General features: G+C 39.5%; 1 protein-coding gene across 3 annotated transcripts; it reads left to right on the top strand.

The window, feature by feature from the left end:
* On the top strand, nucleotides 1-18,627 carry LOC120447463 (ral guanine nucleotide dissociation stimulator-like 1). Of its 3 annotated transcripts, none has more exons than XM_039628851.2 (7): nucleotides 1-625; nucleotides 3,465-3,840; nucleotides 15,197-15,298; nucleotides 15,428-15,811; nucleotides 15,878-16,375; nucleotides 16,448-16,600; nucleotides 16,663-18,624. In XM_039628851.2, exons 2-7 carry the CDS (start codon nucleotides 3,814-3,816, stop codon nucleotides 17,806-17,808), a joined length of 2,310 nt encoding a protein of 769 aa, XP_039484785.1. In that variant the 5' UTR covers nucleotides 1-625; nucleotides 3,465-3,813; the 3' UTR covers nucleotides 17,809-18,624. The 3 variants fall into 3 exon arrangements, with proteins under 3 accessions (XP_039484785.1, XP_039484786.1, XP_039484784.1); XM_039628850.2 differs by lacking the exons at nucleotides 1-625; nucleotides 3,465-3,840 and adding exons at nucleotides 5,685-6,494; nucleotides 11,227-11,799 and having other exon boundaries at nucleotides 16,663-18,627; XM_039628852.2 differs by lacking the exon at nucleotides 1-625 and having other exon boundaries at nucleotides 3,379-3,840.
* The last annotated feature ends 853 nt before the right edge of the window (nucleotides 18,628-19,480 follow it).

The following is a 19,480-nucleotide window of genomic DNA, read 5'->3' as shown; positions in this document are numbered from 1 at the left end:
CGATCAGAAATCTATGGTATGAAAGAGATTCTTACATATTCGTTACGATATTCGCTGGATCGCTTTACCATGGGTCTCTAGCTCTGTGGCTGTTCACCCAGGTAGATCGTTTGGTCGAAAAATCAGAGCCACCACAGCCGCTCTCACCTGCCTTTGTTAACATCCGGAGAGAGAAAGAGCGAGGGAGCGAGAGAGAGAGAGAGATGGAGGCTCTTAGCCAAAAGACGGGACGGGACCAGCTTCAGTTTGGAGTTCGGCGTGTGCTTGGCCAGGTGCTCTCACCTCAGTCGCGAAGTACGTGTTACCAAAGATAGACGAGTCCGAGTTCGGATCCCAGTAGTCCAAAAAACCGCGGCAACAACAATATAGATATAGCCATCACATCGCTGGCGGATTGCGGATGTTGTGGATTGGGGGTCGCGGATGCGGAGCGTGGCTCGTAATGTCTGCCAAAGCGTAACGAAAATTTCCAGTGCTCAAGACAACAACAACAACTACTACAACAACAACAACAGCGTATCATTAATGGCATTTTCTGTTTCGAGTTTGTGTGTGAAAAAAAGTGCACAAAAGTGGCAGCAACCAAAATATATACATATAGTCAAGCAGCATGAAAATCTAAAAGGTATACAACGAAATCCCTGCGTTTTTTCGCTTATCGAAAATACTTAATCAAATAATTACAATTAATTGCGCAAATTACACGAAAATATAAATGTAAAAATATTAACAAAACGCCTGCATATAGTGAAAAAATTGGCATTTACACACCTGCAACATTTGTTTGCGCTCGTGTTTGTGTCTACCTAGACGCTCGCAAGTGTGTGTACATAAAGATATTGCCGCGAGTGTGTGTGCTTGCCGTTGCATAGCTGTAAACCAGTTGCCAATTGCAACGTGTTTTTTGAGTTGTTGGCCCAGGAGATAGTCAACAAAAAAGTTTATGAAATTAACTAGAAAACTGTGAACTGTGTGGATGGTAGCCAATATTACAGTAAAGTAAAAGTCTAAAAAGTAACGATCAATAAATTGAAATGTATCAAAATGACGAGTTCAAAATTAAACAGTTGAAAACAAAATAAATAAAAAATATTTTTACTTCACTACGAATTAATTAATTGCTTGAAAACATGCCAAATCATTTGTTATTAACGGAATTTTCCTCTATCTTAACGACATAATAAAGTCTAGAGACACGCCAAATTGATCTGAAGATAAATTGATATCAAAAGCTACCATATTTTAGAACTGCTTGCGTGTTACCGCCGAAAAACACGTTCGAAACGAGTGTTAATGTGACAAAGAAGAAATCACAGAAATGGTATCGACCGAAAATAGGAAAACAGAACAACAAAAACTAAGAATTAAAAAGACTTTGGCCTTTTTTTTGGTCAATAAAGCAATTTGATATCGTAAGGCAAAAAAAAAAACACTGAGAAATACAACTGAGTGAGATCATGATTGCAATCGTAAGAGGGAGCGCGAATGAGAGTAACAGAGAAAGAGAGTGGGAGAGAGTTAGTTCAGTTTAAGCCAGGCAAAAAAATAAGTGGCAATCGAGTAAATAAGCAACTCCGATTCACAATTTCCATTTGTCAATAATGGCCAGCAACAACAACAACACCCATATAGCCCATATATCACTGCCTCTGGAACATATATAAATATTTTTATATCGCTTTTGGATCCCAGCTCAGCTGTGTGGAGGTGTAAGAAGCGAAAAGGCGAAACGCGAAATAAAAAACAGCGACCAATTTCGCAAAAAGCTCGCCAAGCTGACAGAACGGCAAAATTGGAAGAGAGCAGAGAGCGAAACGCTGACGTCGAGCAGCTTGTTTTAACTTTTGTTTAAAATTTAAATTGCTAATGAATTGATGATGTCTTCTGCTTCTAAGAACCTACTAGGAGAAAGAAATCGTGTGTAGGGATATGGCAATAGAGGGAGAAACTTATAATTAAGAGCTCAGCTTGGCATCAAAGTCGCACAAAGCGAAAAAAGTTCACTTCAAATTTAATTCTATCTGTTTATTCTACTTGAACTAAAAATCTTTTTCTTTTCTTCACTAAAAATGAGAAACAATTGCTTAGGAATTTTTCTCTGTGCAACTCATCTGCTTCTTGTTGTTATGGGGCTTTGAGAAGGTTCACTCAGAGCTCAAGGTAATCAAGGTTGATGATTTTTCAAGTTTTGTTTGTGTTTGGCCAAACAGACTTGCCCCTAATGACACTGAGATGCGCGTCTTTAGCTCTGTTTGAAAAAGTTATTAAAATTTTTAAATTGAGCTTATTAATGTGCGACCCTAATGCACCAGTTGAAAACGAATAACCGTTGAAAGTTATATTTAAATAAACCATTTTTTAAGTTACAAATTTGACAAATCAAATTCATACGATATTCGCTGAACTTAAAGGTTCCTTCTCTCTTGTAAGCATGGAAACACTAAACATCTGATCGATTTTGAGCGTTCTCTGAATGCGTATCTCTCAGATTTTGTATCTTTCTCCGATTCTCCCTGTGCGTTTGGCAAGCCTCTTAAAGTTGACGATATTCGTCTACCTGTTCTTCGTTTGTTTTGTTTTGTTTTCTTTGGGCCAGGTATTGTCTGACCAAACATTTTCCGCATTTTTTCATGTACATATGTATGTCGGCGGGAACTATTCAGAACACATACCTATATACATATGTATGTATATGGCAAGCCAGCGATCCAATGCGAACAGGTAGAAGCATAAACTAGCAAAAACAACGGCTCTGCTGAAAAAAACTTTCATTAATGTTTTTGTTTTGCGTTAGCTAAATAATTCGAGACGAGCCGCTATCTCTCGAGCAACTCTTTCCCCGCAGTAAAAATGGGCAACTGCGATTACGAGTCGTAAAAAAGAAATCCATCATTAGGTGCTGTCAACTCCACAGCTGCTGTCTTTTTTTGTAGATTGCCACAGTGGAATACGCAGAAGTACATATAACGAACGATGTTTAAGAACATTATAATTAGTTAACTGCTCGAAGTGCATTTGACATTAGTGATAAGTTTTCCTAATGGTTTTAAAAAAAATTATATATGTACGTGCATAGAGCCCCCAAATTACCATTTTGAACCCTGTCTTACAATAAATAATATTAGAATTTTATTCAAAACACTCGAATACCGATCCACTGTAGCTCCCCAGCGAATATCGTAAATCAGTTGCGCGCCACGTTCAAACCGCATTCATATTATTGCGGTGACTTTGCGGGTTAGTTGTTGCTGGGCGGTCGATGGCGCTTGGTCTCCGCGGTCTTGGCTTCTAAGCCTCTGGAATGCCAACAATGTGTGTGCGCTCGGTTGTGGTTCATTTTTTATAACTTCGTTTTTTTTCTTGTAAATTTTTATTGACCGTTTCATTTACGGGCTGCTGCTACTGTCGTACTTTCCATTGAGCTGAAATGGTTTTCACCCGAATGCTTTGTCGCTTTCTTGCAGTTTGGTAACGAAATGGAAAAGAAAACTTGAAATTTGTGTCGATACGATTGCAAGTTTGGTCGCGTATCTTGCAGATACATCCGCTTGGCCGAGTGAATTGCACAACCCAAAACGAAAATAAATAAGTAAACGCGTTACACGTGTCCGCCCAAAGAGTGTGATTTCGAGTCTTTGTTCGCCGTTAGCTGTGCCAAGCCAAAATGCGCGTATCCGACAGATACCAGTCATCATCACTATTATCATCAGCATCTACAACACCGCCATCGGAAATTGCATCGCACCAGATTTTGAGCAGCACGCACCTTGAAGTAATTGCAGCATCTGGCCATCGTCAACGCTGCAGACTATAATGAGTCAAAATGTGGCCGACAGTTTGGTGAGTTGCTAACCCATTATCTTGTTCATGTAATCTAGTATATAGCCAGCGTAGAAAGTAACAGGGAAATGCATAGAAAGTCATTTTGAAAGTATCTCGCTGAGCACCGAACTTTGTGTGGAAGTTTTTGGCCCAGGTTTGCTAATTATTTGGTCAAATAGTCGGTAGACCAAATCAATGTGAACTAAATATAAACTAATAAACTACTAATAAACGAATAAACGTTTTGATTAAAGTGGTTCCGAAATAGCAAATTAAACAAATGTCTGTATTTTAAGTGTTACTGAAACTAGAATAATTTTTTGTGAAATTTATTATCACGAACACTGTTCCAAGAGCGTTATTTTCATGACTCAAGTTTTCGAATAAAAAATTTGTCATCTAACAAACGTATAACAAAATGTATATATGTATAGTATGTACATATATATAATGACATATGCTTAGTTAAACATTATTTCCAAAAATAACTAAACGATAAACTAAGAATTAAATTGAATAATTAATGAGTCTAGTAAGTTAAAAAAAAGCATAAACCACTTTATTTATAAACCGAAATCATTAAGCAATTTGGCGTGCATTCTTTAAAAGATCTATTTTTCTCGCTTTATGTAAAATTCGTTATCAGCATCCCCGAGTGCATAACAAATATCACCGCCCTTTTTTGTATTTAAACTTGTTGCATTCGCTAATTGATCAATTGACGTGCTTTCGGGCTCGAATATTTATCCAATGTCTACAAGCAACAAACAAAACAACAGACATCGTTTGATTGGCGCTTACGTAAATGCACGTTTATTAATATTTCTGCTTATTGATTTCCCCGCCAGCTTTCTTTAAATCGTTACCAAATACCAGGCAACACTCAGGTATTCCCATTTCCATAATTATGTCATTCCAGTTCACATGTTTCGATGGTTGGTCAAATGATAGCCTCAAAAGCCAAACAAAACATGGAAGAAAATTATTTAAATTTCTTTGTTGGCATTAATCAAAATATTTGGAAAAAATCCAGGTCTTAAAGTTTTAGGAGACCCATAAATTCCATTGATAAATGTGTAGCGATAATGAAAACAAATGCTATTGTGGGGGTCAGTGTAAAGTTGCCCCAAAATATACCAAAAAATACCAAACATTGAGAGAGAGAGAGTGGCTGAGAGAGAGTTCTGATTAGAAACAAACAACCCAGTCAATTGCTCATCAGAAAAAACATAAACAGAGCGAGAATGGGCAAATGTTGTTCTGATACGACATTTACATACCGTGTACTTATTTTATTTTAGGAAACTTTTTTAGCTAGTCAACGGTCGCCAAGAATTCGTGTTGAAGCAATTACTATAAATTGATTTCTTCAGACTTGTATGTTACCGTTTTTAATTTCAATTTTAATTTGATTGCATTTTAGGATGACAATTTATTTTGGAAAAGTTTGGAAACAATGTAATTTTCATACTATGTGAAATTGTGAAAAAAACCCATATTAGAATACATTTTTTATATTAGCTTTGTATTTTGCGCATTGTTAAAGTTACACACTTGTTAAAAGTTTTACAACCAATACACCTTCAAGCAAGTGTAAAGCCATAGTGGGTGTTTCGCCAGAAGTTCCCACGGTCGAAAACTTGAGTACCTGAGAAAAAGCGAGAGAGAGCGTAATTGGCAGAGCGTCTCAACAGGGATGCTACAGTTACATCCGTCAAGTAAGAACATCCCTCGAAAATGCTTGTGTTCTTATTCGAAGAGAGTTGATCCCCGACAGAGAGAGAGTGCGAGTGGGAGAGAGTAAACGAGAGTTGGATACAGACGATGGGGTTTCGGGCGGTCGTTTGTTCTAAGCGGGCAGAGTTCGTCTTCGACTGTTGTTGGCGGCGGTTGTGTCGCGTGTCTCTCTGCCGAGAGCTTTGTGTGTGTGTCTCGCGCGCGTTTTACGCTCTGCGCCCCCTACGCTCCCCTTTTCCCAGTGGATAAACCCCTGAATGTGAATTTTGTATAATGTTTTTGTAATAACATGGATATCTCATGTTGAGATTTTCAGCCAAGCGAATGAAAATGCAAGCGGTATCCCGAAAATCGCTGTTTACGTGTGTGCGAGTGCAGGATTAGCAAAAGGAAAAGAGATAAAAGTGAAAAGTGAAAAGAAAACAAATAAATAGTAGGGAAGACGTGCTAAAGCACGAGAGCAAAACGGAGATTGCAAGGCAGACGCATAGACGTAGTGCAACGAACCCTTCTTCGCGGACCAAGGATTCACCACTTACCACTAACTAGAGAACCAAATACCAATACCAACCCCCCCACCTCTACTGCTAGCTCCTGGGTGTGTTTCTCTATGTCCCGTTGACTCATCGGTCCCAGGAAGCTGAACAACGGTATAGCGGGCAGAACACAGAGCACAGAAGCATATAAGCCCAGAACACAAAAAGAGCAGCAGGAATATCGATTTTACTTGCCTTCTACTTATACACCGCCCCCCACCACCCGCACCACCCACTGAACTGCACTTGGGTGTAAAAATAAAACACCAGAAGCCATTAAAGGAGACGTGTAAATTAAAGCAAACCGACGCGAAGAGGATAACGGATAGGAAAACCCCAGCAGCGCATCCGTGGAAATCTCAGCAACATTTCTCAAGGAACAAAAGCCAATCTCAAATGGTAAAAAAACAAAAAAAACAGCGCAATCCATCAGGCCGTATTAGAAAGGAGCGCACTTTAGATCTATTGGTTCTTATCCTGTCCTCACAGTGGTCACTCGAATGTTGATACACTAAAATGATTTTGTTACCGATATATTATAATAATAATGTATTATTTTTTGCAATACACTGGCACTGTGTTAAAAACTTTAGATAAGATAAAAACATTGTAGTGCAACCATTGTGAGGGTTTGTCAGTTTTAGGTGGTTTGTCTTTTATTACTATTGACCCTCGCCCCTAAGTCAACGACATGGATAATTATCGATAATGCGCACCTTTTTTTATCCGAGAATTCTCAACCCTGAAAACTAGTTGCTGTGTGTACTTGATCTGGTTTGGTGTGGACAGGGATTACTGTAGTGTCTTGGTGTCGATTCACAAGGAAATGTCAACAATGATTATGGATAGAAAGGCAATGGTATGGAAACTTTACGCCTAAGTGGAGTACAGAAATAAAACACCTTGTTGGGGGAAGGAATATGAATCGCTAACACTCGGGAATTTTTTCGAGCATTAAATGAATCATGTGGGAACTGCCAAGATGTGAGAAGCTTTGTTTTGGGGGCTTTAAGAATTTATGCCAATTAAAAACCATTTAAAATTGGAATCATTCGTGTCGGCTGTTCTTTAGTTATGAATAACATAAATATAATTTGTTGACTTATTCCCCGAATTTTGAATACGGAAGATCATTTCAGTTGCAGTCCCAGTTATATTTTCGTTCCTTTATTATCCATTTATGTGGAGTGCCCCTCGAAATCATTTATCAGCTCCCATTGTATGCAAAACAAAAGCTCCGCCCCTTCCTGCCACCAACCCCCTCCCCCACTGGCGAATGAGGGGGGAATGCATAAAAATAATTTACGTGGGGAGCTATGCGCTCAGTGGCTCAGTGGCGAGCTTTAGCTTAGGTTGATATGTTTCTGTATTGTTTGCACATCATCTCTGCTGCCCAACGGATGTGGTTTGATAATAGCCGAAAGAGCGGGACGGATGCTCGGTGGTAGAGACAGATACATGCACGTGAAATAAAAGTTTAATCGGTTATGAATTATGATTTTTCCAATTAGAAATGGCAACAGGATGTGGCATTGGTTATATAGCGAAACAGAGATATAGTACTAATGTCATTTGGCATATAATATTTTTTTTTTAAATATCTTTCCAACCCAAATTTGGTCAGAAGAGCGGCATTCTTTTGGAGGATCACGATTTTAAGGAATTATTTTATAATATAAAACATTGTGGTTAGGGTTTTCCTGTTCTTTTGTTTTCTCTTATCCAAAGATCAAACGATGTAAAACCTTTATGAAATTGTCTTAGTAGGCCGGTGCAATTAAATTTGGTCATAATTCTCCCAATTTTTTTATGTGCATCGAGGGAGCAGCAAATGTTGTCAAGTCGACTGCGTCGGATGCAGTCACATGTAACTGACAGTCAGTCAGAGTCATTTAGCCAGTCAGTCATTTAGTCAGTCAGTCATTCAGGGATGACTGAAAGGAGGGAAGGGAAGGGGAGGCTGGTGGTGTTTAGTTTCAGTCTCTTTTTTCCCTTGGCGTTTTCAATTTTGTTTTGCGTTGTTTTTTGCCGCTGCTTCTGTTGCTGCAATTCACAAAACTCGTGCCAGGGGTCGTCGATTTAAAAATAGAGATTTGTGTCTACAATTGCGGTCAAAATAAATGTCTTTTCATTTTTCAAGACAACCGAAATGTATTGTTTATTTCGAAAAACTAATCTATTGCCGTCAAGAACTAGGAAATCGTTAAGAAAATGGTTTTACATCGATGGCAATTACAATACTTTTCCATATAAAGCGAATATTTTAATCAGGATACTATTTAACTATCTTAGAAACAGGTTTAAGCCTTTACATATTGATAAATTTCTTCAGATATATTTTCGCTTTTAAACTATCGAAAGTGCGACCCCAGCTGTATCTGTTTGTTGATAAGTTCACCCCGAATGCAAATGCAATTGCTTTGATGTTGTGGTTGGACTCTCCTTTGTTTTGGTTTCTGGCTATTTTTGCAAAGATCTGTAATTGAGTGAAACCCCTCCGGGCGGAAAAACAGAAACAGAAAACGCCACCCACACGCTTTTCTGGAGGAAAGGTCACCTGCTCTATATATAGACAGATGATGTGGGCCGTCCAATCTTCCAATCAGGCGCCCCCTCATACTTGGCTGTTAGTTCTTTATAATTGGGGGCTTGTATACACAAACACGAATATGTTTGACAATTGCCCGTCGTCTGGCATTATAATACTATAATATTTCATTACTTAATGAGCTTTATTTTTGCCACTTTTATTTTACGGGCCGGGTACTTTCCGATGAATCATTCAAACGCAAAAGGTAAAATATCAGCCGTATGCAAATCGTCATTTCCACACCGAGTCGTGTTCTGTTTCTCTCGGTCTCGTTTGGCATTCGTTGTAATAATAATCGTGAATGAAATGAGTGTATTTAGGTTCTGGGGCTTGGTACGAATCGAGTGCAATATATGTGCATATTGATTATACCAAGGCATCTCAAACAAAAATGATTTCTATATGTATGCGCATATTTGCAATCATATGTACATATGTATGTATATGGAAATGGGTTGTTTGGCCTTAAGCTTTGAAGGATTTAATCTAATCAATTCTGGGCTCAAAGTGTAACTTGGAGTAGCTTTCTTATACTTGCGGAACTTGCCAGCATATTTCTTATCGCCAGCGGTGTGACTTAAATATTGCATGATAATTAATATGCAATCTGCTGGGTAATCGTTACTTAATTGTTGAGCTGGGAGAATAATTATTACAAATTGTTTTGTGGGAAAGCTTTAGCACTGAAGGTTCTCAATCTATGTAGTATCTTTGGAATATTTAGGCAAATGAACGCATTGAAAATAAGTTTCACAATTAGAAGTTGTTATTCTACATAATAGATTTTTAAAATATTGCTTTGCATATGAAAATGGTTGAGTGCGCAAAACTAATTCGACCAATAAATTGCTATTCGTAACCCACATGTGCATTATTCATGCTCGACTTTGGAGCTTTGTTCAGATTGCATCTTCGCTCAGGGAAAGAAAATCCTAGTCCTTCTCCACAAAATGACGCATGCAAGACGGACGTGCCTCAATTATCGGTCGGCATTCGAATATATTTATGTGGTGTATATTTGCTTGTGCTCGATTTAATTTTCGTGATGCGTATTTGATTGTTTGGTCTTTGATGCATTTCCCGCCTATTTAATTTCAAGGCATCATATATAATTTGACGCTCTTGGCCACGCGAGGCACGTTCCAGATCCGGGACCTCCAGATCCCGACCTTTTTCCCCTTGCCACACGCACGACCACTCCGCTGACCTCCTCTGAATAATTGGTGTTTGTTTTTTGGTAGCCAAGATTAACTGGCTCAAAGACCTAGCGACCAAATGACATTTCTCTTCGCACGAATTTGGCCAGAAACAAGTTATGTAATTGGCAATGGAGTCGGCGGTACTGGCTGTAATTGAGCAAAACTGCAAAATGCTCGGAGTTGGCCTGAATTTATGGCTAAACTCTACATGAAATGGGCTGTTCCAGCCAGTTCATCTCTGGCGCGGTAAATGCCATAAAACTGATGGAGAAAAGGAAAGCGCAACGCAGTTTCCACACCGCAGACATGAAAATATTTATCTAGGCAAATATTGCAAAGTTTTGTTTGGAACTGCACGAAGCGGAAATGCTCTTCAAAAAGAAAAAAATATGTATCCATGAATATAAGCAAATTTTTATGAGTATAAGCAAATTTTTATAATATTTATGGATAAATAATTTAGATTACTTTCATATTTTTGTGGGTGATTATTCTAATTTTGATATTTGTCCTATCATTTGAATGTTCCTAAAATTCAGTTCATATTTATTAATTATTATTCAATATTGAATATGTTTAGTAGACTTGTAGACTGATTTTGATTGTTTGAAATGTCTGTTTATTGTTCGAAACTCTTCCTGTTCCTTTTCATTGATAGAGTATTTTCGGATGAATATATTTCCTAGGCAAAACCTGTGCGCAGCTGTCAATAGGCGTGAAATACTAAGACCCGAAAACAAGGAAAACAAACTAGTTGGCCGTAATAACTTCCTGGTAAAAGTCGAACACATCCCGATTGGGAGGCCGGAATGGTCGTACTTGGGATGTTGTTTACGATGTTAGGCCGGGATGAGTAAACGCGCCTAACACAATATGAAATGGTTAAACAAAAATTGCCTGTAATTCAGCCTGAGGCATTGGGGAAATGGCTTCCCATTAACCAAATATGGTGGGGATGAGTGAGTAGTGAGCGCCACTTGAAGTACAAGTCGCTTGTCAAAGATACACTTTTCGTTTGTTGGTTTGCTGTATTGTTTTTTTTTTTTCTATTTTTGGGTATTTTTATAGTTTTTTTTTCGGGGGTGAGTAACTCATAAACATCAAACAGCTGAACAATCCACTCGTTTGTGGTCTTGTATGCCTTCGGAGTCAAATCGTAGCCAAGGTCAGGGGCTCTGTGAACGAACTGAGAAGACAGCTCAAGTGGGTTGAGGGTCGCAGTCAATCAATGAACCACAGCCAGAGACCAAGATCAAGTACAAAGCAAACTCTTCAGAGTTTAACACCCCCGTCAATAATACTAAATGAACTCCAATCAAACCCCAAAAACTTAAACCAACAGAATTTCACAAGTCGCGCCAACTGCAAATGCCCGCATAGCCAAAAGCACCAGCAGAAGCCCGCTCTAATCAAGAGCCACACCTGCGCGTATCAGCTGCAGGATCTGACAGGATATAATCGCGCCCTGATGCCTCCGCTGGATAACACGGACTTTAGCAATGCCTGGCGGCAGGTGAATAACAACACCACCAGCCAATCCTGCGCCTACCACCAACAGCAGCAGCATCAACAGCAGCAGCAACAGCAGCACGATGCAAAGGATTCCAAGAGGCACTACCACCATCACACCTGTCCAAGGCAACGGAAAAAGTCCACGACGCCGGCGGAGCCAAATCACTTGTGCCAGAAGCACCAGGAGGCCAAGCAGCGGCGATCCAGATCCGCATCTGCCAAGCCGCGTAGGAACAGCTCCTATCACTCCTATGACGACTTGGATGTCTCCTCCGCGGTTCTCAATGCCGAGCGCAAGGTGGTGGCCAGCTTGAAGTACCTGTGTGCCTGCACGGGAGCCACCTTGAGGAATCTCTCCAAGAAAACCAAGGACCTGCACGCCAAAAACTATACCTACACGAAGGTAAATGGGGTATAATATTTGCGAATTGCTAGACAAAATTTCAGTAGGCTTTTGTTGAGTGTATAGTAGTTAATTGATGATATAATACAATATTTATGATTTAAAAATAGACTGACACAATATATTTTATATATAATGGTATATGTATGTATATAGTATACACAAATCAAAGAAAATTAGCTTCATCATTCGGAAATTAGCTTGCACATTAAATTTAAAAGGTACGAAGTGATAATTCAAATAAAGTTTTTTGTTCATGTTTTGAATCATGTTTTGCTTCTCTTTGTCTGTATTTAGTATGAGACAGTCGTCGAGTTGCAGATACCTGAGTCACATCCGGCTTAATTATGTTTACTCAATTGATTGCCTAATTGACACTAATTAATTGCTCGAGTTGCATGCAAGAATTTAAGGCGCTGAGCTCAGGCAATAGACAATTAATTGAAGCGAAATTGTTGTGGCAATTGTGAGTTTCCTCGTCCTCGAAATTATAAATATATTGGAGTGTGTTTCAGAAAACCATCCAGTTGCAACTTAATTTAGTTCTAAATTCAGTTAATTCGGTTAAATTTAAGTACAAAGCAAAGTGTCTGATAGCACGAAATACCCACTTGATTGTCTACGAACTTGAACTTAGTGATAATAATAGATTAGTGAGATTCACAGGCGGAAGTGAAAGACTGAACTTGTCACCTAACAACGTTTAATCGTATTTCAAGAGGAAATTTCACTAAAATATAGTCTTCCTCAGATAAGTGCTTAAGTTGAATGTGCCGATGCACGATAATATTTAAGAGTATTGGGTCAAATTTTCAGCTTGCAGGCAATATATCAATGTCCACTATAACTTGATTTACTACCGAATAAATGGCCTTAAATCATTTTTAAGCAGCAGTACTAGTATTCCCTACACTTTTGACGCAAATGTGGAATTGAACTGGGCTGCCATAATGCGTCATTAATTAAACAGCACAGATCCAAATGATCGCAGCAAATGAACACAGCGCGTATAAGGCATCCAAAGCAGAAAACGCCAAATAAATAACAAATAAATTAAATAAATACCTATACGCTACATGTTTGTACATATGTATGTATGTTTTATATGTATGTACATATCTGTTTTCCACAATGCGAATTAAGAACAGCGGGCAAAGTTTTTGGCAGATGCCGCTAAGGAAAAGTCGAAAAGTCGCTGCCGGCGTCGATGATCGTGAATCGGAATTGATTAAATGTTGCCTTCACATTGTATATGTATGCTTAATGAATTTGGGAAGGGGAAGTGTGTGTAAATCAGCCAGTCGAAAAATAAAACAGAAAGCAGCCATTAAGCAACAATTAGATAAAAACAATTGCAATTTTCTTTCTTATGTTTTCGCATTTTCAGCAGGAAGCTCTAGTCAAACATCATTTTTTCAATAGCTGATAGGCGTACTTACAACACTTTTTGTTTAATGCAAATGGCTAGATTAGCCCACTTTTAATGCCCCTACATTGCCACATCGTGTCTTGTATTTTTGCAAGGTCATTTGGAAATGTTTCAGCTGTTTTCAGATCCATCTCAGCGCAAACACCAAAATCTTATGCACAATTACACAAAACATCAGCAATTTTCCCCTCACTTGTCTGCCACTTAACGCCTTGGGCCTGGGGGCCTGAAAAAGTGTGTACTCATTTTGTAGAGTTCCATGTTTTTACGAAATATTAAAGTACTTCAATAAAAATTTACGAAATGCTGGCTGCCTAAAGTGAACTAAACATTTGAGCAATTTGCTTCGCATTTGTTTTGCTGTAATCAAAGCGCATGCGGGCAATTAATTGGATCAACATGAGATTCGTGTCTGTCTGTCTAGGATGGATGACCCCTTGCTTACCCACCACCACCCCCCCCACTACCATCAAATCATGTTTATGTTTTTGCATTCCTATTTGGATTCTCGTTTGGGGTCAACTTTGTTGCTATTGTCGCCTCGCACAGAGAAAAATTATGAATTTTTCCATAATATTTAGCATAAGTATACCTTGTGCTCATGTGCCAAATTTACAATTAAAATATAATTATATATTATATTATATATTATATTATATATATTATATTATATTATAATAAAATACAAAAGATATATAACTATTTCATATAATATAAATTTGTTACATTTTTTAAAATAATATTTAATATTTGCATAGAAATGTACTATATCTTCCAGTTTCCTTTAAAACTGAGCCAGATTCCTAAGCACCTAGCTAAGGAATTTTGATATTTTTTCTCTCTGTAGAGAAATCTTTTTTTTAGCGACTTGTGTTAATCCACGGCTTTGTTGTAACTTTTGTTGCTGTTTATTATTGGGGGGCGCCACCAACACTCACAGCCCAACTTTGCGTGCCTTTCCCTTTGTGGTTGCTGTTGTTGTTGGTGTTGCTGCTCGTTTATTCATTCAGTTCTCGTTTAATGCTTTTTCACGCTTTTGGCATTGCTGCGAGTAAATTTCAATTGAAATACTTATGCACTCATTTATGTGGGCTCGTCTGCGTGTGTTACGAGTATTTACATAGTTTTTACATAAACACAGAAGGCATTTTGTAATTAGAATTTTAATGCTTCGACGTTGATTAAGCGAAAATATGTTGGGCATTTTCCGGAGGCATGGGGCCTTGGGAAATAAGTGGTATAAATATGTGCTATACATGAATAAATGCGTGTGAAACTGATTCAAAAGACAACTTTGCAGTTGGCATTTAATTGTCTACAAGCTAAAACGAGCGATTTCGATCAGAAATTTTAAATTGCGCAATTTTTCAGATTTATCAAAATTCCTTGTTTCATTTCCAATTAGGCCAAACAAATTTAAAAATTCTCATTTGCAGCTCTTTTGAAACACATTTAGTTGTGCTCTATCCAACAAATTAGCAAAGAATTTATGTATCAATTAAAATACCACGACCAGACATGAACAAATGTTGTTTGGGCCTTAACATTGCCAAAGATGCCACACGAAACGGAAATGGACATGGAAATGCCAGACAAGCGAGTTTCCACAAAAACAAATATTTTCCACATTCAAAACAATGTGCAAAAATCGAAAGCCCTAATGTTTATATTGGGAATATTTAAAAATTGTTGAACTCGCGTATTAAGGGGAAATAAATTAAAATACGTCGGAAACTGCAGCTAAATATAGACGAATGATACATTTGATAGGCTATAAATAAGCAATTGTTTTATAATATTTTTATTGATTTTATCGAGTCTTTATTTTGTTTAATACTTTCTGCCTAGATTTACTACTTTTGACGCTGTTAATCCCAAGTTTCCACACAAAGCTTGAGCTAAAAACAAAAAGCAATCACTGCCAGCTAGACTAATCCACTTTCATTTTCCTTTTCCATTACCTTGCAGCCCACGTGGCGCCTCTGGGGCGAAGAGCACGAGAAGAATGCAATTTTCACCGTTTACCTGAAGAAAGTGCGATACCACCGACCGACGCCCACAGCCAGCAATGTGAGTAATCCCCAATATCAATTACCTAGTCAGCTGCAATGGCTTGGCAGCTCAATTTCAAGATAGAAGGATATATCCATATCTGAAAGGTAATCTAAACTTTTACGATGTTATGTTCATTTCTTGCAGGACTCCGATGATGAGATTTCCCATCTGGAGTGGGAGACTGTGCGAGTGCGTTTCGTGAAGGCGGCGACATTGGCTCGATTGGTGGAGGCGTTGGCCACCGACGACGGGGAGCTGGAGTCCACCTTCATCAACGTCTTCCTGTCCACCTATCGCACCTTCTCCACGCCGAAGCAGGTGCTCAGTCTGCTGACGCAGCGGTACGATGCGCTGCATGAGAAGCACCTGGAGGAGTTGGAGCAGTCCCAGCAAAATGGACACGACATGGATCCCGCCTACGATCCGCACGCCTCCATTCACGAGCAGCACAAGAAAACCCTAGTCTCAGCGCTGCACGTCTGGCTGGATGGATTCCCGGAGGATTGGCACGAGGATAACCTGCAACAGGTAATGAACATGGCAATCTAATGTAAAGTTCATATTTATTGATTATATGTATATGTTTACCCGCAGATACTGGCCTTCGCCACCAAGCGTCTGAAACGTTCTGATCTGCACCTCAAGGTGCTGAGTCGTCTGGAGCGGCTCATCCGGCAGTCGGTCTATGGAAATGGAGGCGGAAGCGGTGGCACGGAGAGCAATGGTCTTTCCTGGCTATCCGCAGCGGGCTCGCCACAGATGCAGGAGTTCATGATCACCAGTCACTATGGCTCTTCGTATGACCTCACGGATCAGTTCAATGGCCTGTACCTATCGCCCATCTACCGTGGACCTACCCACTTTCTGCAGGCATACCGTTTCCCGCACGTGCCCGTTCGGCATTTTGCGGAGCAGTTGACGCGTATGGATACGGAACTCTTTAAGCGACTGATTCCCCACCAGTGCCTTGGACACACGTGGGCACGACGTGATAGTGGTGGATCCGAGACTGTGGTGGCCACCATCAACCAGTTCAATGCGGTGCTCTTCCGGGTGGTGTCTAGTATCCTGATTGATCGCCTCAAGCCTCAGGTGGGTGTCTCTTATTATACATGATTTTCTGTAGTCCTCAGTCGTAATTAACAATTTCATTTCAATTACTAGGAGCGCGCTCTGAACATTTCACGATGGATTGATATTGCCCAGGAGTTGCGCATGCTCAAAAACTTTAGTTCGCTCAAGGCAATCATTTCGGCTCTAAACTCCAATTCCATATACCGCCTCTCCAAGATCTGGGAAGTGCTGCCTAAAGAAAGGGTAAGTTGTGTTATTACAATCACATACTAACATAATAATTTGTTTTCTTATTCCACTTATAGATGGAAGTCTTTACGGAGCTGGCGAATATTTGCTCGGAGGATAACAATGCTTGGACTCTGCGAGAAGTGTTGAAGCGAGAAGGAACTGCCAAAAATCCGGATCCAGGCAGTGATCAGAGCGATAGGCATCTGCAGAAGCTTATTCTCAATTTGGGTACACAAACATCCCATGGCACGATACCCTATCTGGGTACATTCCTCACGGACCTGACCATGATCCATACGGCCAATCCGGACTACCTCACCGAGAACAAGCTCATCAACTTCGACAAGAAGCGCAAGGAGTTCGAGGTTCTGGCCCAGATAAAGTTACTTCAGGGAGCAGCTAATACATATAATCTCCAGGCGGATGCCCTCTTTGATCATTGGTTCAACTCAATGCCAGTGTTTGATGAGCGAGAGTCCTTTGAGCTGAGTTGTCGACTGGAACCACCACCGCCAGCGCCACGGAAATCGGTGATCAGCACCAACACCTCTTTAACAAACACGACCGCCTCCTCGACGGCTTCTATAATGGGCCACCGGAAGACTGACTCCATACACTCGAACTCGAGCAGCGGCGCGGGATCGCAGTTCTATTGCGAACTAAACAGTAGTACCAGCTCCAGGCATAACTCCCTGGACCGGGATGCCCACCATCAGCACGCCTCCTTGATGTCCGCCTCGAGTAGTGTGTCCAATTTGTCATTGGATTCCAGTAACTCTGGCGGTCGGCAGTCTGGCAAGCTGACGCACTCTCAGTCCATGGGTAATGGCCTGAAATCTCACGGAAATGGCACTACAAATGGGGGATCCCCCCACATCAATGCTCAACTGGTGCAACCATCAAGTGGAACCCCTCAGTCTGCTCCTGATTTCTACATCATTCGGGTGACCTACGAAACGGACAACATCGAGCTGGACGGGATTGTGCTGTACAAGAGTATTATGCTGGGAAATAACGAGCGCACGCCGCAGGTGATCCGGAATGCTATGCTTAAATTGGGTCTGGAGGACGATCCGGATAGGTATACCTTGGCGCAGGTCCTACCCGATAAGGAGCTGGTGATGCCGAAGAATGCGAATGTCTACTATGCGGTCAACACGAACTACAACCTCAACTTTATCCTGAGACCGCGCAAGGAAGAGGGTGTGGCGGGTAGCTAGTCCACAGCCGTGCCCCTGTCCCAATTGTGGTGTCTGGGATACGAGGGCGAGGAGTGAGGGGTTAAGGATTATAAATTGGGGGGGAAATTGTAAATAGCTAGAGCTTGACTCGCTCATGACAAAACTGGATAAACCAATTTCTATTTAGGTTCGTAACTCGTTTAAGTTATTTATTTTAAAGTGAAAGGATAGGAGAAGAAACGAATTCGATTAGTTCGATTACCGATTGTTTCGATTGATGTCTTTTAATTCAAATCCCGTTAATTATCACTTAACCAACTTTTGTAATCTCTTAGTTTTCCAAGGCCTGAGTTGTATAAGATTTGAAAGCCCAATCCAAAACATATATTATATAGAGACTCTACTGGAATATTTGCTGATATTTACAAACACACATATACATTAAGTATATTTACTTATATACAAACATTTATATTCTAAATGTGGTACAATAATTTTGGATCTTGAAACGGATATTGAGTTGGTTTAAGGATTCTCATTGTCTGTAATTAACTTTGAGGTCTTTAAAACACAAACAACTAAGCATATTTGTATAGATGTTTTTACCCACAGTACGTGTATTATAAATACCAATTTAAATATAACTACTATATGTAACTGTTTCCGAGTGGAGTGCACAAAAACAAATAATGTTTATCGATATATTTAGCCGTTTAAGATACTGAAATTCAGATTTTCTAAGCTATCTACATTGAAAATTAATGAGAGAATGAAACAATTATACACTTACTGTATACACTAAGAATCTGCTTTGATTTATACATATTAAATATGATTAATATTTAAATACAAATTTAAGTTGCCGAAAGAAAAGAGGAAAAACAAAGTAATATTGTAAATATAAAAGTGAAAAACGATAAACTGTGTTCTTCAAAAAAATAAATCGTACCAAAAGAATGAATAATGTGACTTGTGTATTTACAATTAGGATTTCTTCCAAAGTAAGTAAGTCAGCTTAAAGTACTAAATTACAAAAGATTAATTTTGAGTGACACACAAATCGATGATTTTCTTGTTAGGAATCAAAAAACTAGACACCTTTAGACAATCAGATTATCGATATTTTCATCATGTCATCCCATCTTTGTCATTCCATTTAAGCTATTAGTAATCCAACAAAACAGATTTCCAACTTTGATTAGCCCGGTTTGGCTATGTGAAAACTTAACCCTCGAGTCAACGGAAAAAGTTAACCCATTTCGATGTGAAAAGCGAAGAAGGACGAAAAATGGAAAAATCAGATTATCAAGCAGCCGATGCCAAGAGAACTTGGCCAAGGCTTCAAACCAAATCAGCATCCACAAGGCTAAAGGATGGGGTTAGAAGAAAGGACCAAGTTAGCGGGTCAAAACATCTCATTACATTTGCAGGCTGAAACACACACACACACCCACACACAGAGACACAGCTACGAGATGAAGGCAGTAAAACTGAAATAAATTACTTTTTTGGCTTTTAACAACTTTCGGTCGTTGGAAACGAAAACAAGTTGCACCTTCAAAAGGGGTGACCCGCCCCCGAACTTTCGCTGAAAACAAATTTCGCTTTTCTTACCCCTTTTTCGGCGGGTATAATTTTCGGGCCAACACAAACTTTAATTAGATCACTTCAATGACAAAAAATAAATAATCTCGTTCCGCAATAATAAAAC

The sequence above is a fragment of the Drosophila santomea genome, chromosome 3L (genome assembly GCF_016746245.2).
Source record: "Drosophila santomea strain STO CAGO 1482 chromosome 3L, Prin_Dsan_1.1, whole genome shotgun sequence".
NCBI lineage: Eukaryota > Metazoa > Arthropoda > Insecta > Diptera > Drosophilidae > Drosophila > Drosophila santomea.
Note: the sequence above shows the minus strand (reverse complement) of the source record. Positions and strands in the feature narration are given on the sequence as shown.